At 38.9% G+C, this 27,913-nt stretch overlaps 1 protein-coding gene across 1 annotated transcript in view; it reads left to right on the top strand.

The window, feature by feature from the left end:
• The window catches only part of Ddx1 (DEAD-box helicase 1), a 46,806-nt gene that overhangs the window by 7,745 nt on the left and 11,148 nt on the right, over positions 1-27,913 (top strand). Inside the window, exons 6-17 of the mRNA XM_045149596.1 lie at positions 2,019-2,066; positions 3,675-3,758; positions 4,481-4,564; positions 5,251-5,327; positions 6,205-6,277; positions 7,780-7,856; positions 7,966-8,080; positions 9,003-9,141; positions 13,438-13,498; positions 18,340-18,438; positions 20,140-20,229; positions 21,123-21,311. Coding sequence (XP_045005531.1) covers positions 2,019-2,066; positions 3,675-3,758; positions 4,481-4,564; positions 5,251-5,327; positions 6,205-6,277; positions 7,780-7,856; positions 7,966-8,080; positions 9,003-9,141; positions 13,438-13,498; positions 18,340-18,438; positions 20,140-20,229; positions 21,123-21,311 — 1,136 coding nt within the window. The remainder of the gene's footprint in view (positions 1-2,018; positions 2,067-3,674; positions 3,759-4,480; positions 4,565-5,250; positions 5,328-6,204; positions 6,278-7,779; positions 7,857-7,965; positions 8,081-9,002; positions 9,142-13,437; positions 13,499-18,339; positions 18,439-20,139; positions 20,230-21,122; positions 21,312-27,913) is intronic.

Raw genomic sequence — 27,913 nt, 5'->3', positions numbered from 1 at the left:
TTTTTTGAGTGTGTGTGTGTGTGTATGTGCGTGTGTGCGTGTGCGCACGCATGTTGGTATGTATGTCAGCTCATGTGTGTTTGTATGTGTAGAGGCTAGAGGTTGACTTCAGATGTCCTCAGTTGCTACTGGTCTGTACCTTGCTTACCAAGGCAGGATCTTTCAGTTGAACCCAGAGCTCAAAACTGTAGTCTAGCTAGCCAGCTTATCCTGGGACTCCATTTCTGCCACCCGATCACTGGAATTACAGGCAGATTACCATGCTCACTTGATATGTATGTAGGTTTTGGGTCTGTAGGATTCTCTTTAGTTATTACAATTCTTTGATTATCTTTTTTTTTAAAAACCTATTTTTCTCCACTTAATTTTACTGTGGAGTATCTTTTTAAATTTTTATTTTTAAATATTTTTATTTATTTATTTATTTGAAAGAGGGAGAGAGAGAGAGAGAGATAAAGAGAATGGGCAGGCATGCCAGGGCCTCCAGCCCCTGCAAATGAACTCTAGATACATGTACTCCCTTGTGCATCTGAGTAATGTGGGTCCTGGGGAATCAAACCAGGATCCTTAACTGCTGAGCCATGCCTTCAGCCCTTTTACATTTTTTTTAAATTGATAACTTCTGTAATTATAAATAATACCCCATGGTAATTTCCTCCCTCCCCCTACTTTCCCCTTTGAAACTCTACACTCCATCATATCCCCAATTCCCCCCTCACAATCAGTCTCTCTTTTCTTTTGATGTCAAGATCTTTTCCTCCAAATATGATAGTCTTGTGTAGGTAGTATCAGGCACTGTGAGGTCATGGATATCCAGGCCATTTTGTATCTGGAAGAACATATTGTAAGGAAGTCCTACCCTTCCTTTGGCCCTTATATTCTTTCCGCCACCTCTTCCACAATGGACCCTGAGCTTTAGAAGGTGTGATAGAGATATTTCAGTGCCGAGCACTCCTCTGTCAGTCTTCTGAGCACCATGATGCCTTCTGAGTCATCCCAAGGTAACTGCCATCTTAGAAGCTTGTCTAATCAAAAATGAGAGTAGCATTAATATATGGTTATGAATATTAAGAGAAGTGCTTACTGGGCAGTTTGGTGAGCATAGCATATACATTTAGCCTGACACCAACACACGTTATGCCTGTACGGCTCATGACTACCCCTGTTGTAGGTTCTCAGTATCAGGGATGTATTCCCTCCCATGGAGTGGGCTTCCAGTCAAATAACAGGGTGATTTGTTTCCCCCATAACAGACGTGCCACTGTTGTACCTGTTGACTCATTTGGCCTGGCTGGCCAAATATAAGGCTTGCAGTGTCCACTGTTGAGTATCTTCGCTGGTGATTTCTCTCTCTCCCATTGAATTTTATGCAGCATGGCTTGGTTATCTTTAAGCTATTTAAATACTTAAGAAAAGGAAAAATGCCAGTACTGTAAAATAAAAGCAAGAAGAGCCGGGCATGGTGGCACACACCTTTAATCCAGCATTTGGCAAGCAATAGTAGAAGGATTGCCATGAGTTTGAGGCCACTTTGAGACTACAGAGTGAACTCCAGGTCAGTCTGAGCTAGAGACAGACCCTACCTCAAAAAAAAAAAACCCCAAAAAACAAAAAAACAGGCTTGTGCATTCTGTATTGGAATTAAGATAAAGGACTTACTATATTGGTCATTTATTTCCTTTATGCTTAAAATCAGCTTACTTAATCATCTGAACTTCCATTGTCTCTGTGACCAGGTATAAGAACAGAGATCAGCGCCATCTCGTACATAGTACACTGAAGCAAGGAGGAGATAGGGCTTTAGCCTAGACAGGACAGTGATTGTTGTATTTGACATGTTTCCATTTTTAGGGTTAGTTTTGCTTTTAATAAAAATAACTCCCTATATGTGTATATTCTAAGTAATGAGTAAAACCATATTGAATTTAGAGGAAGGTATAAACTATAAAATATTTGCTGTTTTTTTATAGATCTATTAATTTCATGTGCTTATGGATAACTTTTTAAAATTTGTTTAGTGCTCAACAAATGGCAAATGAACCCCTATGATAGAGGATCTGCTTTTGGTAAGTAGATAAATTTTTATTTTTACTTTTTTATTTTTTGGTTTTGGTAGGGTGTCACTCTGACCCAGGCTGACCTGGAATTCACTTTGTAGTCTCAGGGTGGCCTTGAACTCATGGCAATCCTACATCTGCCTCCCTAGTGCTGGGCTTTGAGGTGGTATTTTATAGACTTGGTCTACATTCAAGTGCTCACTATGACTTGCACACATGAATTGAGGTAGAAGTTACTGTTCTTTTCCGTACAACAAAAGCTAAATTTGTGCTAAAAGGCCAGGAAGCACTTATTATATGAAATCACAGTATATGAATGGTGCATACTGTAAAATCTCATCTTGCAGAGCCTTAATATTAGCTGAGATGTGATTACTTTGTTGTTAGGATTTCCAGTTCTATGGATTGGGGAACAAGCCAGAGGCAGTTACCGTCTTTTTTTTAGTCTTTTTAGATCACTGAAGCTGTAGTTTTGTTGTGTGTGTGTGTGTGTGTGTGTGTGTTTGTTCTGAGAAAGTTCAGGCTGACTTGGAACTTGCTATGTAATATCAGGATGGCCTTGTACACACGGTGATCCTCCTACCTCTGCCTCCTGAGTGCTGGGATTAAAGGCATGTTGCCACCACAGCTGGCAATGTGTTTTTTTTTTTTTTTTTGTTTGCGTGTTTTTGTTTTTGTTTTGTTTTTTTCAAGGTAGGGTCTCACTTTAGTTCAGGCTGACTTACAATTCACTATGTAGTCTGAGGATGGCCTTGAATTCATGGTGGTCTTCCTACCTCTGCCTCTAGGTGCTAGGACTAAAGCTGTGTACCACAACACCTGGCTTGATTTTCTTTTTTTAAAAAGGTGTGTGCCACCTGGCTTTATATAACTTTTAAAAAAATTTTTTGTTGATATTTTCTTTCTTTATTTATTTTTAATTTTTATTAGCATTTTCCATGATTATAAAAAAATATCCCATGGGTAATTCCCTCCCCCCCACACTTTCCCCTTTGAAATTCCATTCTCCATCATATCACCTCCCCATCACAATCATTGTACTTACATATATACAATATCAACCTTTTAAGTACCCTCCTCCCTTCCTTTCTCTTCCCTTTATGTCTCCTTTTTATATAACTTTTTAAAAATTTTATTTATTTGAAAGAGCATGGGTGTGACAGGGCCTTCAGCCACTCTAAACAAACTCTAGACACATTCACCACTTTGTGCATCTGGCTTACATGGGTCCTGGGGAATTGAGCCTGGGTCCTTTTGCTTCACAGGCAAATGCCTTAACTGATAAGCCATCTCTGCAGTCCTGAAGCTGTAGTTTAAGTATAAAATTGAGGCACAAATAATGATGAATGGGTGCTGCATCATCCTGGAGTGCCAGTTTCTTCTCTAGAACTCTAGAGAGTGCCTGTCTAAACACTTGCAGCATAGACAGGGACATCTAATAAGGGATATTACCTCTAGAGACAAATACTGTTGTTACCCAGGAATCAGCAAGCCTCAAATTCTGGAGCACTCTAGCAAAGAATAATTAGTGAGACAGACTAAATAGCATAGTAGAGTACATGAACTATAAAGCTTGTCTTGACATTTTTGGTTTTGTTTCCTTTCTCTCAAATCCAGCAATTGGGTCAGATGGTCTTTGCTGTCAAAGCCGAGAAGTAAAGGAATGGCATGGGTGCAGAGCTACTAAAGGATTAATGAAAGGTATTTGAAGAGCATTTATACTTCTGTAAACAGTTTTTATGGCTGTGTGTGATATCTGTGCATGTATGTACAGAAGCCAGAGGCTAAGGTTATTGAGAAAGGATTTCTCATTGAATCTCATAGCTCACTGATTCAGCTAGTCTAGCAAGCAAGCTTGCCCTAGGGACCCACCTGTTTCTTTCTCCCAAGCATTAGGATTGCTGGTATGCACTGCCACACCAAGTACTTGAATGATTTTTGGGGATTCAAACTGAGGTTATCATACTTGTATGGCTCTTGTATAAGTTTTAGAGGCTGTATCAATAAATCAAAGATCTGAAAAGATTTTTTTAATTCAAAATTTATGAATTATTTATTTCTCAAATTTTCCATTGACTTTTTTCCACATTAAAAAAATACATATATATTTTATTGACAACTTTTATAATTACTTTTTCTATTATTATTATTAATTTGTTTTGTTTTTTGAAGTAGGGTTTCACTCTAGCTCAGGCTGACTTGGAATTTACTATGTAGTCTCAGGGTGGCCTCGAACTCACGGCGATCTTCCCACCTCTGCTTCCCAAGTGCTTGGGATTAAAGGCGTGTGCCACCACACCCGGCTCCATTATTTTTTGAAAAGATTTTTAATGGAACAAAAAGACCCTCATTTCCTCTTGTTGCATACAAATTCTGCTTCATATTAGTTAATGATACTCTTGTGTTTTGTATAAATCTTACAGGGAAACACTACTATGAGGTATCCTGCCATGACCAAGGGTTGTGCCGAGTGGGGTGGTCTACCATGCAAGCCTCCTTAGACCTAGGTAGGTGCTGCAAAAGTGACTGAATTGATCTATATTTGTGGATTGTTATAAATATCTGCACTGGAATAATTTGAAGTAACTTACCTCTCTTCCAGAAACCCATATTTTAAGGTTTTATTTTTATTTATTTATTTATTAGAGAGATAGAGTGAGTGTGTGTATGAGAGAGAGTGTGAAAATGAGAGAGAGAGAGAATGGGCATGCCAGGGCCTCTAGCCTGCAGACGAACTCCAGATGCATGTGCCACCATTTGTATCTGGCTTACATGGGACCTGAACTTGAACCTTGGTCTTTAGGCTTCAAAGGCATGCGCTTTAACCACTAAGCCATTTCTCCAGCCCCAGAGACCCATATTTTAAAAGTTAAAATTAGGGAGAAAAAGATTAAAATATGAATGCAGTCAGGGTAAAATTAGTATGCATGATACATAACAGTGTGGTATAAATACTTCACATACTATAAATTTGCAACCGAATTTCTTAGTGACCAAAGCAAAGACAAACACAACATCATATGTGTCTCTAATATTGCATATTCTTCATAGGCTTTAAATGCTTTAGATATTTCAGTGTTCAAAGCATAAGGGAAGCTTTTTTTTTCTATAACAGTTTGTCCAAGTGGAGATGCAAATTATTTCTTTCACAGAACTACTTTTACCACATAAGTAAACCACTTCTTGAATCCAGGTACCGACAAGTTTGGCTTCGGCTTTGGTGGAACAGGAAAGAAGTCCCACAATAAACAGTTTGATAATTATGGAGAGGTGAGCTGTGATGTTGTTGACCTAGCCAGTATTGGTAAGCCTTCTTGCATACTTGATTGGTGTGACATGACAGAGGGTATAGAAATGATTTTCAAGGTCATTCCACAGAACACTCAGATTTGGGTTTTAGAAAACAAATATTACAAGACTAAATAACTATAATTTTTCAGGCCACTTATTAGTCTCTTCAAAATCTATTGTATTTCCTTTGTCCCATTTTGATTTTGGACATTTATTATCCATGTTACTCTCTTTTATCAGGTTTGATCATAGAGCTGAGCCTAAATCAGTAATCAGGAGCTTTGCTATCATGTTGGTTCTAAGAAGTCTAACAGATCTATCTACTGTTACATGCATTGTATGCTCTGATAGGTTTGCTATTTGTTTAAAAATTTTTAAATACATTTTATTTTTATTTATTTATTTGACAGAGAGAAAGGGGAGGGGAGAGAGACTGAGAGAATGGTTATGCCAGGACCTCCAGCCTCTGCAAACAAACTCCAGACATGTGTGCCACCTTGTGCATCTGTCTTATGTGTGTCTGGGAAACCAAACCTGGGTCCTTTGGCTTTACAGGCAAGCGCCTTAGCCACTAAGCCATCCCTCCATCCCTGCTATATATTTTTTGAGATAGGGTCTGACTTTGTATTTCAGGCTGGCCTGAGTTCAAGGCAGTTCTGTTGCTTCGTCCTCTTTAGTACTGGGATTATTGGAGTGAGCCCCCACATCCAGCCTTAACAGGCATTTTTATTTCTATCTTATCACAGAGAAATTATTTTGAAACCCTAGGACATGATTTTGGTGTTATGGTACATGATCTATTAATTTGATTTAAGGTCACTCTCTGTTAATCACACTTCACTTTCTGGATTTCTAGGAATTCACTATGCATGATACCATTGGCTGTTACCTCGATATTGATAAAGGTCATGTTAAATTCTCTAAAAATGGTAAGATCTCTGGTTGTTACTAGCAAAAAAAATACTCAATATTTGTGAACCATTTGTCTGCTTAACTCCTTTGTCTCTCACACCCTACTTTCATTATTTGCTATGTACAGTGTCCACTGGTTAAGTGCTAGAATTATAACAAAAAGTGTAATAGACAAGCAAAGTTACTACCTCTAGGGGTTTATATACTGATGAGGAAAAGCAAGAATAAATAATGGTAGGTGATACTAAATTAGTGCTCGAGAGGATAGTGTGGGTAAACGAGTGGACAGTGATGAGTGCCTTTCTGTAGGATGTTCAGAAAAGTTTTTGTTGATGAGCTGATATTTAAATAGAAGTAAAAGCCATGGTTAGGTGATTGTGCTGATATCTTGGAAGAGCATTTCAGGCAGAGGGAAGAGTAACAGTGAAGGCTCTGATATGGAAGTTTGTTTATGGTGCCTTAGTGATAATGTGGAGGTGCATGCGGAGCCCATTGAGCTTGGAGGAGTGGTAGAAAATGCCATCTTGCCGGGCGTGGTGGCGCACGCCTTTAATCCCAGCATTCGGGAGGCAGAGGTAGGAGGATTGCTGTGAGTTTGAGGCCACCCTGAGACTCCATAGTGAATTCCAGGTCAGACAAAAAAAGAAAATGTTATCTCAGTGAGGTTGGCTGTAATGCAAACCTTATACCCTCTGGAATTCCTAATAGAGGAGTGACATCATGTCTTTAGTAGACTGTGTTGAAAACAGTCTAGTGGCTAGAGGTGGGTTGAAACCACCTAGGGAGTGAGAGGATAAAGAATAGAAGAGACCCAATGCCTGGGCTCCTGTGCTTCAAAGTCAGCATACTGCAGAAGAGCCAACAGAGGAGAATGGGGAGGAAAGCCACAAGGAGAAAAAGAATGCATGGACTTGTGTCACCCTAGTGAAGAAAGTTTTGTAGAGAGCAGTCACATTGTACCCTGAGTGGTTGAGGGGTCTTGTCTAAAGAGACAGGAGTGACAGTTTACTGCTACTTTTCGCAAGTGGGAAGCATTAGTGTACTCGGTAGCTGATCTGGTGGGGCACAGGTGCGTGTGGTGGGTAAACAGTGGTGAATGAGTTGAGTCTGCATGAGATCAGCAGAGAGTGGGATGAAAGGAAGTGGTCATACAGAAAAAGAAATCAAGAAGTTGTACTTCGTAAGGGAGGAGGAAATTTAAAGATAAGTGGAGGAGAGATGGATTCAAGGGAGGATTTTATGTGTCTATAATATGGGAATAGGTTTATATGCTGTAGGATGTCTAGAATTAGAGATCTAGATGAAATAATAAAAAATTTATAGGGGAGGAGGGAACAGTTTAGGAGTAGAGTGAAAAGATGAAGAGGTTGGCCCGGGGCACTTCAGGCACTTCAGTTTCTCCATGGCTTCTAGAGGGAAAGAAAGCATGGATGTAGGCAAAGGTGGTTGAGTTGATAGTGTAAGTATGGAAGGTATTCTCTGTTTACTTCAATTTTTCTGTTTTGTTTGCTTTTTAAAGGAAAAGATCTTGGTCTGGCATTTGAAATACCGGCACATATGAAAAACCAAGCCCTCTTTCCTGCCTGTGTTTTAAAGGTAATTAAAGTCCATTTAAAAGATTTGCTATGTTTGTTTTTCATTGTATTGTATTGGGCAGTTTTACTATTAGGTCAAAAATTTATTTTTTTCCTTTCTTCAATGCTAGAATGCTGAATTAAAGTTTAACTTTGGAGAAGAAGAATTTAAGTTTCCACCAAAGGATGGTTTTGTTGCTCTTTGCAAGGCACCAGAAAGTGACGTTGCCAAATCTCAGCACACAGGTATTTACTTCACCTGTAAGGGTTTCGACCATGGGAACTGAAACAGAGCACTATATGTAGGGCCTCTCATAATAATGTCTATTTGGCTGCAATCTTCTGCGTTTTTTGGCTTTTCGAGGTAGGATCTCTGTAGTCCAGGCTGACCTGAAATTCACTGTGTAGTCTCAGAGTGGCCTTGACCTCATGGAAAACCTCTTAACTCTGCCTCCTGAGTGCTGGGATTAAAGGTGTGTACCATTATGCCTGGCCCTCCCATTACTTTTTGGCCAGATACCTACACTTAACAAATCTGTAAATTTCATTTGTGAACATAATTCATAAACTTTTGTTTCTGTAAAGGCATTTAGGCCATTTCAATCGTGATGGTAATGATATCAAACATTCTTGGACTGTACTTGTTGAGTATCCGGACAGCATGTTAAATGCTTTCCACATAACAATTCTACAAGGCAGTACTTGTCACATTTACAAAGAGCCTGAGGAAGAAAGCTTTGAAGGAATTTGGCCAAGGTGTTTTATTGCTCTTTCACCTCATTGGCTCACTAAATCTGGAGTTTGCTATAACTGCCTCAGTAGTGGTAGTTTCAGTTATGTGTTACCATGCCTCCTCCATTTTTATGTGGGTGCTAGGGTTGGACTCAGATCCTCATGCTTGAGCCTTTCTCCCAGTCCTTGTCTTCTATACTGTGTGATAGCAATTATTTAAAATTTTGACATTGATAGGCCAGGCTTGGTGGCTCATGTCTTTAATCCCAGTACTCAGGAGGCTGAAGTAGGAGAATCATAGTGCGTTCTAGGCCAGCCTGGGCTACAGTGAGACCCTTCCTCGAAAAAGACAAAATAATAATAATTTTGACATTGGACTATTGACACTCATGTATTTTTTAGGTGGTGATTAAAGCATCTTCCTTACTCTTCTAAGGTAATACACAGGTGGCACAAACAAAGTTTCTTCCCAATGCTCCAAAAGCTCTCATTGTTGAACCATCCCGGGAGTTAGCTGAGCAAACATTGAATAATGTCAAACAGTTTAAGAAATATATTGACAATCCTAAATTAAGGTAAGTCTTCCTTTTGTGCTCAAATACATGTTGCCTTTAGGTTCAAAGTATTTTGGGAGAAGAGTAAAGTAGAAGAAAATTGAACTTGCACACATGTATGGTTGATTAAATATACTTAACTTTGATATGTAGTAACAGTAATTCTGTTTTTATTTTTTTGAAAATTTATTTGAGAGGGAGAGAAAGAGGCAAACAGAGAGGGAGAGAGAGAGAAAGAATAGGCATGCCATGGCCTCCATCTACTGCAAACAAGCACCACATGCATTTGTGCCATCTTGTGCATCTGGCCTAGTGGGTACTGAGGAATCAAACCTGGGTTCATAGGCTTCTCAGGCAAGCGTCTTCACTCTAAACCATCTCTCCAGCCCATTTCTTTATAAAACTTTCTTTCATAAATTTATTTATTTTGAGGTAGGGTCTCTCTATCCCATGCTGACCTGGAATTCACTGTGTAGTCTCAGGGTGGCCTTGAACTCTCTGCCTTCCAAGTGCTGGGATTAAAGGTGTGTGCTACCATGCCTAGCTTGGTTTTGATTTTTTATTGTGCCTGTGGTAAGATAGAGGAAGATAAACCCTTCCTGATTGCATTCCTAGTGATCTGCTTCCTCCACTTTCCAGTATTGACATCTAATGATGAGTCCATCAGTGGATCGATCATTGATTAGGTCAGAATCCTCAGAGATTGGATTCACAAGCTGGCAACACAGTCTTACACACAAGAGAATTTTGGGAGTTACTTTATATGTAAACTACAATACCCAACTTATATTTACTCTCTTTAAGGGTTTTTTTTTTTGTTGTTGTTTGTTTGATTTGGTTGTTCAAGGTAGAGTCTCACTCTATCCAGGCTGACCTGGAATTCACTCTGTAGTCTCAGGGTAGCCTTCAACTCATAGCAATCCTGCCTCCCCAAGTGCTGGGATTAAATTGTTGTTGGATAAGAAATGATAGAATTAGGATAACAGTTTCCAAATGTAGGAACTTGGCTAGAGTGAATTTCCAGGGAACAGGAGTTAGATAGCATCAGCTCTATGTGATTATTCTGGCAGTGTCTCTGCTGTTGGCATTGCTCGACTTAGGGAGCTGGTTGTGGGGTGGTAGGTAGGTACATTTAGACCGTGCCAACATAATGGACATTCGTGGGCTAGAAAGGTTTTTGTCTAGTTTTCAAATGGTCTAAATTGATTAGTATAATGGTAGGTAACCATACTGCTGATTTTTAAGGAGTTATAGAATGATAAACCTCACTACTAAGTCATCCATTTTCTCGTGTATGTGTGTGTGTGTATTTGGTTTTTGAGGTAGGGTCTCGCTCTAGCTCAGGCTGACCTGAAATTTACTCTGTAGTCTAAGGGTAGCCTTGAACTCATAGCAATCCTCCTACCTCTGCCTCCCGAGTACTGGGATTAAAGGCATGCGCCACCATGCCTGGCTTCATTTTCTAGTATTTTTTAATGATCAATCAGATAAAATAATAGAATTAATTAAGAGTTGTTGCCTTACAAAGTAGTCTACTATTAAAAGGAGATAGTTTTTTCTAAGCAGCTTTAAGTAGCACACTAAATTCACTCTTTATAATGTAAACTGTTTTTGTTTTGTTGGTTTTTGTTGTTTTAAGGCTGATCTCATTATGTAGGTCAGGGTGACTTGTAATTGCTTTGTAGCCCAGGTTGTCTTTGGACTCTAGGTCCTTCTCCCTGAGTTAGTTCTGAGTGCTGGGATTACAAATATACATGACTGTGCCTGGCTTAACAGGTTGTTTTAGTTAGATTGTATTTATAATTTTTTTTTTTTTTTTTTGGTTTCTTGAGGTAGGGTCTCACTCTAGCCCAGGCTGACCTGGAATTCACTATGGAGTCTCAGGGTGGCCTCAGACTCATGGCAATCCTCCTACCTCTGCCTCCTGAGTGCTGGGATTAAAGGTCTGCGCTACCACGCCTGGCTTGTATTTATAATTTCATTGTAATAATCACCACCCCAAATCTTATTTTAGTACATTTTCATCATACTCAAAGAAACTTTCCTCATTAGCAGTCCGTTCCACTTATGTTAACATTGCCATTTCTAACCAACTTTTTATTTTGCTTACTATAGATTTTCCCATTCTTGTCCTTTTATGTAAATATAGTTGTACAATTCATGATCTTCTTTGCTCTTTCACTTTGGATTATGTTTTCAAGGTTCCTTCATATCAGCGTACATCAGTACATCATTTCATTTCATTGCCAAAGATACTGTGTTTTATGGATATATAACTTTTTTTTTTTTTTTGAGGTAGGGTTTCACTCTAGCCCAGGCTGATCTGGAATTAACTGTGTTGTCTCAGGGTGGCCTCAAACTCATGGCTATCTACCTACCTCTGCTGCCCGAGTGCAGGGATTAAAGGTGTATGCCACCACGCCCCGCTAAATATACCATATTTTTAAGAATTATTTATTTAAGAGAGAGAAAAAAAGGCAGATAGAGAATGGACATGCCAGGGCCTCCAGCCATTGCAAACTAACTCCAGATACAGTTGTCACCTTGTGCATCTGGCTTACATGGGTACTGGGGAATCAAACCTGGTTTCTTAGGCTTCACAGGCATGCCTTAACTGCTAAGCCATCTGTCCATATTTTGGTTTGTCCATTCATCAGTTGATGAACATACAAGCTGTCTAGCACCATGAGACAGGCTATGATGCTATGAGAATTTAAGTCCAACTTTGTATGGACATATGTTTTTATTTCTCCTAGACATATTTAGTGGAATTGCTAGGTCATATGGTGACTTAATGTTTAACATTTTTAGTAATCACCAAACTGTTTCTCAAAGTAACTGTACCATTTTTGTTCTTACTAGAAAAATAGGAGGAGCTGAGGAGCTGGTTCAGTGGTAAAAGGTGCTTGCTTGCAAAGCCTGAAGGCCCATATTTGAATCCCTAGAACCCATATACAGCCATTTGTACAATGTGGTACATACATCTGGAGTTTGTTTGCTGTGGCAGGAGGCTCTGGGTGCACCCATCCATCCCTCTCTCCTTGCATATAAGTAAATTAAAAAAAAGAAAAATAGGAGATTGTAGTTTCTGTACATCCTCACTACACTACATTTATTTTTTTGTATATTTGAATTGAGCTATCATAGTATGTATGAAATGCCATCTTGTGGTTTGGAGTCAATCATTAGAATAGTTAATAATGTTGAACATCTTTCGTATATTTTTGACCACATATCTTTGGAGAAATAAATGTCTAAAGTCTTTTGTTCATTTTTATATTGAGCAATCATTGTATTGAGTTGTAAGAGTTCTTTGTACATTTTAACATATATTACTTTGTGTATTGGATTTATGAGTTTTAAAATTTATGAGTTTTAAAATTCTTAATTTTCATAAATTCCAATTTGTTTTCTTTTGTGACTGATTTACAATTGTAAGTTAGGTAGGATTTGCCTATAAACCAAAATCATGAAAATTTACTCTAATATTTTCTGAGTTTTATGGTTTTGGGTCCTACCTTTATGTGTCTAATCAATCCATTTAATGTTGAATTATGTGTGATATGAGGAAAGGGTTGGAGTATAGTGTTAACATGTGCATATCCATTTTCCTATCACCATTCTTGAAATGGAAAAAAATTAAGCCACTTGGAGAGTGTTTTGTGAAATTAGCTTCTTTTACTGTATCTTAGTTCTCTAATTATACTTCCTAAAGTCAACCTTTTTTTTTTTTTTTGGTTTATTTTTATTTATTTGAGAGCGACAGAGAAAGAGGCAGAGACAGAGAGAGAGAGAGAGAGAATGGGTGCGCCAGGGCTTCCAGCCACTGCAGACGAATTCCAGATGCGTGCACCCCCTTGTGCATCTGGCTAACGTGGGACCTAGGGAACTGAGCCTCGAACTGGGGTCCTTAGGCTTCACAGGCAAGCGCTTAACCGCTAAGCCATCTCTCCAGGCCTAAAGTCAACCTTTATATGTTGATTTTTATACATTTAAAAGTACTTTATACACTTCTAAGAACATATAGCTTTAAAGGTACACTGATGAGTTTGAATTATCCCAATGTATCATATGTAGATGAGGACTAATTGTTTCTATGCTCTAATCTGAACACATTCTCTTCAGTACTTCACCACAACTTAGCATTGTATATATATTGGGGATGAAGTTCTTGTGTGTAGCCTTCTTAGTACTTTATTGTGGAGTTCTTTCTCTGACTTATTCAACCTTAGTTTCCATCTGAAATGAATACTGATCCAGCAGTGTCAAGCAGACTTTAACCTTCTTCCTACATTATCACTCTGTTGTGTGTTTCAGGGAGCTTCTGATAATTGGAGGTGTTGCAGCACGGGATCAGCTCTCTGTTTTGGATAATGGGGTAAGTTGTACTTTGAATTTGGCGATACAATTCAGTCTTTCTAAGAAAAATAAATGAGGCAGAAATGAGAAGTCAGAAGAGTGCATTTTTCCAAAGACATTTTCCAGAAGTATACAAAGCAGTAGTCTTTTAAAACTTCTTCATGCAACTGAATTTCTACTATGTATAATTTTTATTTAGTTTTTTGTTTTTTCAAGGTAGGGTCTCATGCTAGTCCAGGCTGACTTGGAACTCACGTTGTGTTCTCAGGCTGGCCTTGAACTCACAGTGTTCCTCCTACCTCTGGCTCCTAAGTTTTGGCCTTAAACGTGTCTACCACCTCTTTTTAAGTTTTGAGTGCCTGAGAATGTCCATCTAGGTTTACTTCTGTTTTTAGATACTTGAAACTGGAGATGGGGTGGTTACAGAGGAAAGTAGTTTTGATGCTAAGTGTTGGTGGTTCCATTGAGGGACACTTGGGGTCAGATCTATGTGAAGGAAGTATGACTATGAGAGACTAGGTTCAGGCATACTGTCTCATAAGACAAGCAAGACTTTGTGGTCCCTATTCTTTTTTTTTTTTTTTTTGTGTGTGTGGTCCCTATTCTTGAGGAAAAGGTTTAGATAGCTTTTTTTTTTTTTTTTTTTTTTTTTGTTAAAAAATTATTAATTGTGTATGTGTTGTGTGTGCCAGGGCCTCTTACTACTGCAAATGAATAGCAGGTGCTTACTCCATTTTCTGCATTTGGTTTATGTGAGTAGCATAGGAATTGAGCCCTGGCCAGCAGGCTTTGTGATCAAACGCCTTTAACCACTGAGACAGTTTCCCAGCCCCAAGAAAAATTCTTAACTGTGTTCATCAACTATCTGAAGGTAGAAATTTGTAAAGTGTTTGAAATAAACTTTTCCTAACAGATTTTTATTTCCCTTCTTGAATATTTGATTATTTCATTTAAACCACCTAATACCAAGTTGTGATGAGCACTTATGTTCCCCTTCAGTTCCATTCCTGTCAAACTAAAATTTAAGCTGACTGGACTTTAGAGTTGACTTTAAGAGCAAGCAATCCTGTGAATGTACTTGCTAATACTATAAAAATGAATATTACTGTTTTTGATATATGCTTAGTGTGTCATTGTTTATTTTAGTGGATAACACGGGATTTAATAGGTTCATTCTTAGCTTTCATTACTCAAACTCAAATCATTCTTCTCATAGCATCCTAAAATGTTCAAGCTACATTGTATTTTCTAGTTAAGAACTTTTAGGGAATAGATCTGTTTTCAACAGTCAAATCTCAAAAATTGATACTTAAGCTGGGTGTGGTGGCACACCTTTAATTACTACTCAGGAGGCAGAGGTAGTAGAATCACCATGAGTTCAAGGCCACCCTGAAATTACATAGGTCAGCCTGAACTAGAGTGATACCTTATGATACTTAAGCTGGGCATGGTGTTGCATACCTTTAACCCCTGCACTCAGAAGGCAGAGGAGGATTGCCATAAATTTGAGGCCACCCTGAGACTACACAGTGAATTCCAGGTCATCCTAAACTAGAGTGAGACCCTGCCTTGAAAAACCATTGAAAAAAAAAAATTGATACTGAACCAGCAAAGTAAAGGCAGTGTTATTCCATAATTTTCTTGGCAGCATTTAATTCTCTCTTGCTTTTTAGGATATCTGATGTGCTATCATTCTGCTGCTTTTTCCATCCTACATTTTCTACTGTTACCTCCTGTCATCCTCTGGGTCAGCTTAGCTCTGTGTTTCTTATGCTGAAATATAAGTTGACCTTGGAAATGTAGAATTATGTTAGTTTCTGATCTTGTAAAGATGCTGTGTTACACAGCGTGTGTAGTTGAACCTGATGGAGTAGTGTTCTTACATCAGTACTTTTTGCAGACTTTTCCAACTCATTCAGCCTGTGATAACTTGCATCTGTTTTCATACTGAAATTGAGGCAGAGAGAAACATACTGTTTGATTAGAATCCTATGCCAAAGAAATGTTACACACAGACCCAAAATGGCATTTTGTTCTCTGCTGTGTAAAGTAACTGTCACTGTGCTTGGCATATAGTAGATATTAATACAGTGAACAGATTTTATCTTTACATTTTAGACAGTATTCTTTAACTTGAAACATGTGTATAGTTACCTGTATAGATGAAACTGTAGCTTCATAAATCTGTTTCCCCCCTTTTCTTTCTTCTTTGCTTACTGTCTCCTTTCCTATCTTCCTTCCATACAAGTGCTTTACCACTGAGTTTCAGCCTTATCCAGTGTATAACATAATAGCCCAGTGATATGGTACTCTTCCCTATTTTTATACACTAAGAAAAGCGCTTATACCAAATATTATGTAATCTGTACAAGAGTGAGCAACTCACAGGAAGAGCTTTACCTTGATGCCTGTGTTACTAAGGTATCAGTCTTGTGGACTTGGCTACAGGATATTTGTAGGGGAGTGCAAAGTGTTAGTGCTTTGTACTGGTATAGGGTTTAGTATTATTGTCATTTGTATATGCTTGAAATTTTAAAAAATATTTACTTATTTGCATGCAGAGAGATAGAAAAGAGAGAGAGAGAAGAAAGAGAAAGAGAGAGAGAATGGGCACACCAGGGCCTCTAGGCAGTGCAAACAAACTCCAGATGCATGTGCCACTTTGTACATCTGACTTTACATGGGTAGTGGGGAATCAAACCTGGGTCATCAGGTTTTGCAGGCAAGTGCTGAGCCATCTCTCCAGTTATTTAAGTTATATCTTTTAGACTTTTTTTTTTTGGTGTGTGTGTGTTTTCAAGGCAGGGTCTCATTCTAGCCCAGAGTGACCTTGAATTCACCATGTAGTCTCAGGTGGCTTCAAACTCATAGCAATCCTTGTACCTCTGCCTCCCTCTTATGTTTAGACTCAGACTTAAACACCAGAGTCGGTACTCATTTAAAAATAGAACTAGAGGCTCCTAGAGATATGGCTCAGCAAGTATAAGCACTTCTTATGCAGGCATGAGAGCTTGAGGGGACCTGAGACTACTGGAGTTTAATTCCCCAGCACCCACATAAATAATGGGTGTGGCCACACCTGCCTGTGTCCCAGGCCTGTGGGAACAGAGCTGGAGAATTGCTGGGGCTTGTGAAAACAGCAAGCTATGAAGTCAGTGAGACTATCTCAACAAAACACATGAATGAGTGATGAAGGGGACACCTGAATTTCTCTAGGTTCCATGTGCTCATGGGGTACATCTGCATGCACACACATGCATACACCACACATACTATGCTCATACAAAAGAACAAATAAAAACTGAAAGTAGGAGTGGAGGGATGGCTTAGTAGTTAAGGTGCTTGCCTGCAAAGCTAAAGGACTGTGGTTCAATTCCCCAGAACCCACATAAGCCAGATACACAGGTAGTATCTGTGTTCGTTTGCAGTGGCTGGAGGCCCTGGAATGCCAATTATCTCTCTGCCTCTTTCTGTCCCTCTCTCAAATAAATAAAATAATAAAAATATTAAAAAATATTATAAAAATGAAAATAGAAATAATAGTTGTATTTACTTTAGTGGTGACATGAAATAAACTTGCAAGACATTTAGCATAATACATATGTACTATAAGCATAAATAATAAATTATTATATGTTATAATTGCTAATTTTTCAGCATACTGATTACCATTACTTTTTAAAAAGGTTTTACTTACTTGAGAGAGAAAGAGGCAGAGAGAAAGAAAGAATGGGCATGCCAGGACCTTCCAGCCAATGCAAACAAATCCCAGATACATGCATTACCTGGTGCATCTGGCTTATGTAGGTCAGGGGAATTGAACCTGGGCTCTTAGTGTTCCCAGGCAAACGGCTTAACTGCTAAGCCATCACTCCAGCCTGTTTTTTAATTTTGAGGTAGGGTCTTGCTGTAGTCCAAGCTGACCCTGTAATTCGCTGTAGTCTCAGGGTGGCTTCAAACTCACTGTGATTCTACTACCTTTGCCTTGCAAGTGCTGGGATAAAGGTGTACGCCACCATGCCCAGCTACCATTACTGTTAATTATAACCAAATTTATTGAGCACTTGACATACCAATGGTTCAAGTTTTTGATGTATCTTTTCTTCTGGGTCTTCAAGTTACGGTCTCACTCTAGCTCCGGCTGACCTGGGATTTACTATGTAGTCTCAGGTTGCCTTGAACTCACATCGATCCTCCTACCTCTGCCTCTCGTATGCTGGGATTAAAGGTGTATGCTCCCAGGCATGACTGATGTCATATTTGTCAAAAACATTTTGTGAAATAAAAGGTTTCCCCCATTTTAAAAATGGGAAAATTGGTACTAGAAGATATTAAATCATTCAAGGTAAAATAGCTGAATAATGATGGAATAGGGTTTTGAGTCTTGGGTTAATTTCCAGATCCATGTAAGTTTTTATTCTTGGAGAATACAGATATATATATACATACATACATACATACATATATATCATATCTCCATTCTAATATATATCTTAAATATTAGTCAAAAATCAATAGCCAAATTTTCAATTAACTTCAAGCCATTATCTATAATTCCATTTTAATAAATTTAGCATTAGCTGTGTAAATTTCAGTATGTTCATTTTATTTTATTTTTGGTTTTTTGAGGTAGAGTCTCACTCTGGCCCAGGTTGATCTGGAATTAACTATGTAGTCTCAGGGTAGCCTTGAACTCACGATGATTCTCCTACCTCTGCCTCTCAAGTGCTGGGATTAAAGGCGTGAACCACCACCACAGTATGTTTATTTTTGTTAGAAATAGAAAATTATTGGCTACTACTTTAAAGTAATTGTAGTGATTTTTCAATTTTAGCATGTGATTCTTTTGCTATTTTTCAGGTAGATATTGTTGTAGGTACTCCAGGAAGACTAGATGATTTGGTGTCAACTGGCAAGCTGAACTTATCTCAAGTTAGATTCCTGGTCCTGGATGAAGCAGTATGTTGAAATAGTCATGCTTTAATTATATATATATATATATTTTTTTTTTTTTTGCATACTTTATTTGTGGAGAAAATGAAGAAAAAATATAATTCAACCATGATCCCACTGCTTAGAGATAATCATAGTCTGTAATATTTTTAATCTGTTTGTATTGATATAAATACAGATGACTGGAATCAATCGAGTTTGAAACAAAAATATTTGAAAAAAATTGCATCTGTATTGAACATTCAGAGTTTTCTTTTATCATTGTTCCCTAAATAATGCAGTGTGACCACTGTCTACATACAATTTATATATTTATGTATTAGTAATCTAGAAGGACTTAAACTTTGTGGGAGAATGTGCATAGGTCCTATGAAAGTACTATACATTTTCCCCAAGGGCCTTGAACATCTGTGGATTTAGGGTCCTGGAACTAATCATCAGTGGGGCTGTGGGTATTGAGGGATAACTATTCTTTCATGAAGTTGACAGCAAGTTTTGAGGAATTATAATCTAGGGAAATCTTTTTTCTCATGTAATATTGTAAGTATTTCATATGATTATTTATAAGTAATCTTTGGAGGTTGTTTAGTGTTCTGTTATATTGGAACTTAATGGTTTAACTACTCTCTGACCAAATATGTAAGTACATTTGCTTTTTACTCCAAATCACTCTTTGTGCATAGATTATTTTTACACACTACAAATTATTTCTTTGGCAGGGTTGTAAACTAGTCCATCTGGAAGGATATAAACATGTTTGAGGATTTTTAGATATTCCTCCACAGTATTCTCAAGATGGTTGAATTAATCTTATGGACATGGATTAACAACTATTGTATTTGTTCTAGAATTCTAGAGTATGGTTTTGGATTACTTACTGTAGTTTTTTTCATACTATACTCATAAGGAACTTAAGAGTAGAATTTGTAACTTATTTTTACTTTTATTTGTTTTTATTTATTTTTTTGTTTATTTTTATTTAGTTATTTGAGAGCAACAGAGAGAGAGAGAGAAAGGCAGATAGCGAATGGACATGCTAGGGCCCCCAGCCACTGCAAAGGAACTCCAGATGCATGCGCCCCCTTGTGCATCTGGCTAATCTGGGTCCTGGGGAATTGAGCCTCGGACTCAGGTCCTTAGGCTTCACAGGCAAGCGCTTAACCCCTAAACCATCTCTCCAGCCCTGTTTTTATTTTTTTAAAGAGCGAGAGAGAGAGAGAGAGAGAGAGAGCGCACATTGGCACAGCAGGGCCTCAGCCACTGCAATTGAACTCCAGATGCTTGTGCCACCTAGTGGGCAGGTGTGACTGAGGGATCTGGAGAGTAGAACATGAGTCCTTAGGCTTTATAGGCAGGCACCTTACCGCTAAGCCATCTTTCCAGCCATTTAACTTATTTTTAAATGCCCAATAGAAAACAGTCATTTTGCAGCCAGTCATGGTGGCGCACGCCTTTAATCTCAGCACTCAGGAGGCAGAGGGAGGAGGATCCCCATGAGTTTGAGGCCATCCTGAGAGTACAGAGTGAATTCCAGGTCAACCTGGACTACGGTGAAACCCTACCTCAAAAAATCAGAAAAGAAAATAATCATTGTGCATATACAAGGATATGTATGTGTATAAATTTATTTTCTTATTTTGCGTTTAAAGTTTGAAGCGAAAATAAATTTGAATATTGATTAAATACATTTTCCTTTGCTTCCTGCAGGATGGGCTTCTTTCTCAAGGTTATTCTGATTTTATAAACAGGATGCACAGTCAGATTCCTCAAATCACCTCTGATGGAAAAAGACTACAGGTACAAAATGGCTAACTGGTATGACTTGAAAATATAGACTATTGTTATTATCTCCAATTTTTTTGTATCAATAGCTTCTGTTTACCTACGGTATACAATATTTTCTTTGGTACCAGACTAAATAATACAAAGATGACAGTCTGAAAACCTGGTTTGAGAAATGAAAGAAAAGGTAATTTCTTTAATGTAATGATGGACCACAAGGAAAAATTTTCAGTTGTTCTTTTTTAAACTTCTTTTTATTTATTTATTTGAGAGACAGATTGAGAGAGGGAATATATAGGTGTGCCAGGGCCTCTAGCCACTGCAAATGACTTCCAGTTTACATGTGCCACCATGAGGATTTGTCTTACATGGGACCTGGAGAATCGGACCTGGGTCCATAGGCTTCAGGCGAGCACCTTAACTGCTAAGTCATCTCTCCAGCCCTCAGCTGTTCTTTCCTACAGAGCAGTTGGAAGTTACATTCCAAATTATCAGTACTGCTTCTCTGTTGGAAGGAGAACAACCTTAGTTATTGAGAAATGTTTATGTGCGTAGTAATTACTCCTGAAAGTATTGCTCTTACTTTCTTGTCCTTCCTTCTTCCTTAGGAAGCATTTGAGAAGGAGAGGATCTTGAGAAAAGGGGGATGATTTGTAACTTCAGAATTTCAAAAGCATGTTCATGTTAGTTTTTATAAGACATTGAAGAAGAGATGGCCTATGTGAGAGGGGATGGAACCTCAAAGATATTAGCCTCTGAGCCACACTGCTATCTGTTGCTAGTCAGTCACTGAACTTGTCTACAGATTCCAGGCTACCGTACTAGGTTCCCATGTCAATATTAGTGTGATGTGATACCAGCTCTTACATAATAACAGATTATCTAAATTTGGCTTTTCCTATTCTTAGGTGATTGTTTGCTCTGCTACTTTGCATTCCTTTGATGTAAAGAAGCTATCTGAGAAGATAATGCATTTTCCCACATGGGTCGATTTGAAAGGAGAAGATTCTGTTCCAGATACTGTGCATCATGTTGTTGTTCCTGTGAATCCTAAAACTGACAAGCTCTGGGAAAGGCTGGGGAAAAACCACATTAGAGTAAGTGATTGGTGACATGAACATTTGTGTAGAACAAAGCAACTCATGAACAAGTTATCCTTGGGATCTTAGTGATGCTTAAAGCATTCAATATGTTGACTAAGAATGAGAGCTTGGGCCTTTAAAAAGCACTGATTAAATGATAGGTTGCACCTTTTATTTTTCTCTTTTTATAAAATTGCTTTTGTAATTAGCTTCCTTGAATTTTTACAAATAAGATTATATATATCTTATTTCAGATGCAGTGGTTTTAATTTGTAATTTTATTTATTTTTTATTTGTGGTTTTTTGAGGTAGGGTTTCACTCTAGCTCAGGCTGACCTGGAATTCACTATGTAGCCTCAGGGTGGCCTCAAGCTCATGATGATCCTCTGCCTCCTGAGTGCTGGGATTAAGGCATGTGCCATCATGCCTGGCAATTTTATTTTTAATATTTTCTTTTCCTTTTTTTATTTGAGAGAAAGTGAAATAGGCAGAGAGAAAGAGAGAGAATGAGAATGAGTCTTTAGGGTCCTTTATGTATAGAATCATGTCATCTGCAAATAATGATAACTTGATTTCTTCCTTTCCAATTTGTATCCCTTTTATGTGTGTCTCTTGCCTTATTGCTATGGCTAAGACTTCCAAAACTATATTAAATAGAAGTGGGGACAGTGGACGCACTTGTCTTGTTCCTGATTTTAGTGGAAAAGCTTCCAGTTTTTCCCCATTTAGTAATATGTTGGCTGTAGGCTTGTCATAAATAGCCTTTATTATATTGAGATATGTTCCTTCTATTCCCAGTCTCTGTAGGACTTTTATCATGAAGGGATGTTGGATTTTGTCAAATGCTTTCTCTGCATCTAATGAGATGATCATGTGATTTTTGTCCTTCAACCCATTTATGTAATGTATTACATTTATAGATTTGCGTATGTTGAACCATCCCTGCATCTCTGGGATAAAGCCTACGTGGTCAGGGTGAATGATCTTTTTGATATACTCTTGTATTCTGTTTGCCAATATTTTGTTGAGAATTTTTGCATCTATGTTCATGAGGGAGATTGGTCTGTAATTTTCTTTTTTTGTTCTATCTTTGCCTGGTTTTGGTATCAGGGTGATGCTGGCCTCATAGAAGGAGTTTGGTAGAATTCCTTCTTTTTCTATTTCCTGGAAAAGCTTAAGAAGCAATGGTGTTAGCTCTTTCTTAAAAGTCTGGTAAAATTCAGCAGTGAATCCATCCGGGCCTGGGCTTTTTTTAGTTGGGAGATTATTGATAACTGTTCGGATCTCCATGTTTGTTATAGGTCTATTTAAGTGATTAATCTCATTTTGATTTAATTTAGGTAGGTCATATAGATCAAGGAAATCATCCATTTCTTTCAGATTTTCATACTTTGTGGAGTATATGCTTTTATAGTATGTCCCTATGATTTTTTGAATTTCTCTGGAATCTGTTGTGATGTTACCTTGTTCATCTCTGATTTTATTAATTTGTGTCTCTTCTCTCTTTCTTTTGGTCAGATTTGCTAAGGGTTTATCAATCTTGTTTATCCTTTCAAAGAACCAACTCTTTGTTTCATTAATTCTTTGGATTGTTCTTTTTGTTTCTATTTCATTAATTTCTGCCCTAATCTTTATTATTTCTTCCCGTCTACTGATTTTTGGTTTGCCTTGTTGTTCTTTTTCCAAGGCTTTAAGGCGAAGCATTAGGTTGTTTACTTGCGACCTTTCTAATTTCTTAATATAGGCACTTAAGGCTATAAATTTACCTCTTAGAACTGCCTTCATTGTGTCCCAGAGATTTTGGTATGTTGTGTTCTCATTATCATTTGACTCTATAAATTTTTTGATTTCCTTTTTGATTTCTTCATTGACCCACTCATCATTTAGTAGTGTATTGTTTAGTTTCCATGATTTTGTGTATGCTCTATAGCCTTTCTTGCTACTGATTTGTAGTTTAATTCCATTGTGGTCAGATAGAATGCAAGGAATTATTTCAATTTTCCTGAATTTGTTAAGATTTGCTTTGTGTCCTAATATATGGTCTATTTTAGAGAATGTTCCATGTGCTGCTGAAAAGAATGTATATTCTGCAGCCTTTGGATGAAATGTCCTGTATATATCTGTTAGGTCCATTCCTTCTATGACCTCATTTAGTCCAGATGCCTCTCTGTTTATTCTTTCCCTGGATGACCTGTCAATTGATGAGAGTGGGGTGTTAAAGTCACCCACCACCACTGTGTTTGGTGTTATCTGTGACCTTAGTTCTAATAGTGTTTGTTTGATGAATTTGGGAGCCCCCATGTTAGGTGCATATATGTTTAGGATTGTAATGTCCTCCTGTTGGAGTGTGCCCTTAATCAATATAAAGTGACCTTCCTTATCTTTCTTGACTAATGTCGGACTAAAGTCTACCCTGTCTGATATTAGGATAGCAACCCCTGCTTGTTTTCTAGGCCCATTTGCTTGAAACACCGTCTTCCAACCTTTCACCCTAAGATAATGTCTATCCTTTGTAGAAAGGTGAGTTTCTTGGAGACAACAAATTGTAGGATCCTGCTTTTTAACCCAGTCTGCAAATCTATGTCTTTTCGTTGGGGCATTGAGACCGTTGATATTAAGAGATATTATTGAAAGGTGTGTATTTATGTTTGCCATTTTTTTGTGTGCGTGTGTGTTACTGGTTCTACCTGTGCTCTGTTCTGTTAACTCGTATTTGAGTATAGCTTGTTTTTTCTAGGTTCCTTATATGTGTGCTTTTCCTTTTGTTCAGCATGGAGGATTCTATCAAGTATTTTCTGTAGAGCTGGTTTTGTCTTCAAATACTCCTTTAACCTGCTTTTGTCATGGAATGTCTTTATTTCTCCATCTATTTGAATGGATAACTTTGCAGGATAAAGTAACCTTGGTTGACAGTTGTTATCTTTCAGAACTTCGAATATATCACTCCAAGCCCTTCTGGCTTTAAAAGTTTGTGTTGAATAATCTGCTGTAATCCTGATGGGCTTGCTTTTGTAGGTAACTTGATTTTTCTCTCTAACTGCTTTCAATATTTTTTCTTTGGTGTGTGTGTTTGGAAGTTTGATTATAATATGGCAAGGAGAGGTTCTTTCTGGGTTTTGTCTGGCTGGGGTTCTAAAGGCTTCCTGTATCTGTATTGGCACCTCTTTCCCAATTTGGGGGAAATTTTCCTCCATGATTTTGTTGAAGATGCCTACTATGCCTCTGGAGTGGAGTTCTTCTCCTTCTACTATGCCCTGAATTCTTATATTGGATCTTTTCATAGTGTCCCGAATATCTTGAAATTCCCACTCATACTTTTCTATAAGTTTGTCTTTCTCTTTGTAGGACTGCATTAGGTCTGCCACCTGGTCTTCTAGCTTAGATATTCTGTCCTCTCCCTCATCCATCCTACTGGTGAGATTTTCTACAGAGTTTTTTATTTCATTAACTGTGTTCTTCATTGCTAGTAATTCTGACTGGTTTTTCTTTATTATTTCTATTTCCCTATTTATGTCTTGTATTGCCTTCTTTATTTCATTAAATTGGTGTCCTGCCTCTTCTTTGATTCCTTTGATTTCCTCTTTGGTTTCTTTTTTGATTGTTTTCATGTGTTCTTTGACCTCTTTGAACATATTTATAATTATTCTTTTGAACTCTTTCTCAGGCATTTCCTCTAACTCTTTCTCACTGGAGGACATTTCTGATGCATTAATACTTTTAGGTGGATTTATATTGTCTTGCTTTTTAGTGTTTCTTGTGTTATAATGTATATATTTTTGCATCTTGGATTAAGTTAATGCTTGGATTTTCTAGCTAGCTGTGTATTCTTAGCTGTATCAATTGATTTGATGTAATATATTTTCAGGGTAGGACCTTAAGGTATTAGGTGTGGCTCTTAAGATTCTCAGAGTATCTACAAAGATGTTCTTAGGGGTTGAGTTTCCCTGCTATAGGAGTATTCAAGCAGGCTGAGTGGAATAAAATACAGGTAGATTCTAAAATTTAACTAAACACTGTACACATTCAATCAAAAACAGCCCCGAGTATGTATGCAAGAGTAGTTATTATAATGACCAGATCCTCTATCAACAAAGAGGTTTAGATTTCTGGTCTGTTGAGGTATCCAAGTCAGCTTGTGACCAAGTGAGACCCTTCCCTGGTGCAATCCCAGTTACCTTGGGTGATTTTGGTCTCAGTCAAGTTGCTGCCTGGGTTGTCGGGCTGCTGTTCTGATTTCTGGAGCTGGGCACTTGCTTTTCCTACGGGGCAAACTGAGCCGCTGCTGCTGCCTCTGCTGCTGCTGTAGCTGCCACTGCTGAAGCCACCACTGCTGCTGAAGCTGCTGCTGCTGTGTCCACTGCCGCTGCTCCCCCTGAAGCTGCTGCTGGGGGATCTGCTGCTGCTGCCGCTCCTGGGTCCGCTGCACTGGGGCCGCTGGTACCAGTGCTGGAGCCGCTGATGTTGCTCCCGAACTCTGCTCCTGCTTGGGTCCCATTGTCAGCCCAAGTTGGCGTGGCCGGGTCCCTGGCCGCTGCTCTGTTCGCTGGAGCTGGGCTCAGGCAGTGGGGGAGGGGAGGGAGCCGCAGCTGCTCTGGTTGTCTCGCTGCTCCACGTGTTCTTCTACCTCGCGGTCTGTTCCTCCGCTGCTCGCTGCCGCTCTCCCCTCACGTTTCCCGAGTTGCGGAGAGCGCGGTGTGAGGGGAAAATCCCGCACCTGGCTTTTCCTGTGGCTCGAGCCGTGTCTGGCGGTTTTCTGCCGTGCCGCAGCCGCGGCGGTTGGCCGAGCTGCCAGAGCCGCTTTTCCCGCTTGTGCAGGCTCTGGATGCTCTATAACTCTTCTACTTCTCCGTTGCCGCTTCAATTTCCTATACACCTCACTTTTTAGTAAAAGTGTGTATTTTGCTGAGTTTTTTTGGTCTTTTTCCCCCCTAGGCTGCTTTGGTGTGGTACCTACGCCGCCATCTTAACCTGAAGTCTTGTAATATTTTAATAAGAGTTTCATTGTATCTTTTTGTTTGTTTGTTTGATGTGCCTGCTGTCTTGAAAGCCAGTTTTATTGCCCATCTAGTTATTTTTTCCCCTACTCCCATTACATGTACTTTCCTATAGCAAGGATATGTATGTTATAAATATGAGTCTGAGAGCCACATTTATATTTTTTATGTGTATGTTTTTTATAGGTAGGGTCTCACTCTAGCCGAGGCTGACGTGAAATTCACTAGGTAATCTCAGGGTGGCCTTGAACGCACAGCAATCCTCCTACCTCTGACTTCCGAGTGCTGGAACTAAAGGCGTGTGTCACCACGCCCAGCCACATTTGTATTTTTATTATTTGAAAAAGATTTTTTTTTTAATTTTTTTTTTTATTATTTATTTATTTGAGAGCAACAGACACAGAGAGAAAGACAGGTAGAGGGAAAGAGAGAGAATGGGCGCGCCAGGGCTTCCAGCCTCTGCAAACGAACTCCAGACGCGTGCGCCCCCTTGTGCATCTGGCTAACGTGGGACCTGGGGAACCGAGCCTCGAACCGGGGTCCATAGGCTTCACAGGCAAGCGCTTAACCGCTACGCCATCTCTCCAGCCCTAAAAAAGATTTTTTTATTAGTTTTCTATTCAGCAAATACGAGCAATTTGGTACCATTATTCGGCTCATCCGTGACCTACCCCCTCCCCATTGGCCCGTCATTGTTGAAGTATATGGGTTGTGCATTGTGGAGTTAGCCCACAGTTATTGGTATGATAAATGTCTCTGCATATCATGACCTAACATGTGGCTCTGACATTCTTTCCGCCCCCTCTTCCACAAAATTTCCCTGAGCCATGTTGGGTTCATTTTTGGTCTGCTTCAGTAATGAGGTTTTGTGGGCCTCAGGCTCTGGCTCTCTGATTTGGTAGGAGTTGACTTTTCTCTGTGTTGGTCTCCTTCCCCCTTGTGCTGGTATCTGGTTCATCAGGAAAACAGCACCCTTGATTGTTTCGCCAATTTTCCTTAGTTTCAGCCAGGGCCCTTTTGAGGTATGATGGGGTGGCTCTCTCCTTAGGATCTGTATCTATCTGAAAAAGAGAAGCAGATTCTCCAACAAAGTGTAATTTAGCACCAGGACAAATGAGATAACCCTTATTTTTTTTATAGAGAGTTTAATAGGTATAGGCCCTCTTGTAGCCCATGATTGATGGTAGCTTGATAGTGGAGAGTGGGCTTATATTTGGATATGGTACTTACTTGTTTCCCAGCTCCAGCTATGGATCTCGTACCACTGAGGGGATCAGTTAGCCAAATCAAGAGCAGTTGGTTCCCCACCATGGCTGTGTGCTACTATTGCACTTGTGTGGGCATCACGACAGGTTATTTGTTGCTAAGTAGGTTAGACCATGAGTTGCTTGAGCAGATATTGGTTATTTCCCCCAGTCACGCATGTAGCACCTTGTGGCACTAGACACGCTGACTGTCTGGGGACTAACTCTCTCCTGGCTTCCAGCCATGCCGTTTCATTTTACGTGTCAGTTGCATATGGTGTCTTCAGCAGTAGGGTCTTACCACTAACCTTTGGTGGGTCATCAAGTACTCTTGACAGAAATCTGTCATTCTTTTAGGAAACCTTGTAGGTTTCTCTGA

This window comes from Jaculus jaculus, chromosome 5, assembly GCF_020740685.1.
Source record: "Jaculus jaculus isolate mJacJac1 chromosome 5, mJacJac1.mat.Y.cur, whole genome shotgun sequence".
NCBI classification, from domain to species: domain Eukaryota; kingdom Metazoa; phylum Chordata; class Mammalia; order Rodentia; family Dipodidae; genus Jaculus; species Jaculus jaculus.
Note: the sequence above shows the minus strand (reverse complement) of the source record. Positions and strands in the feature narration are given on the sequence as shown.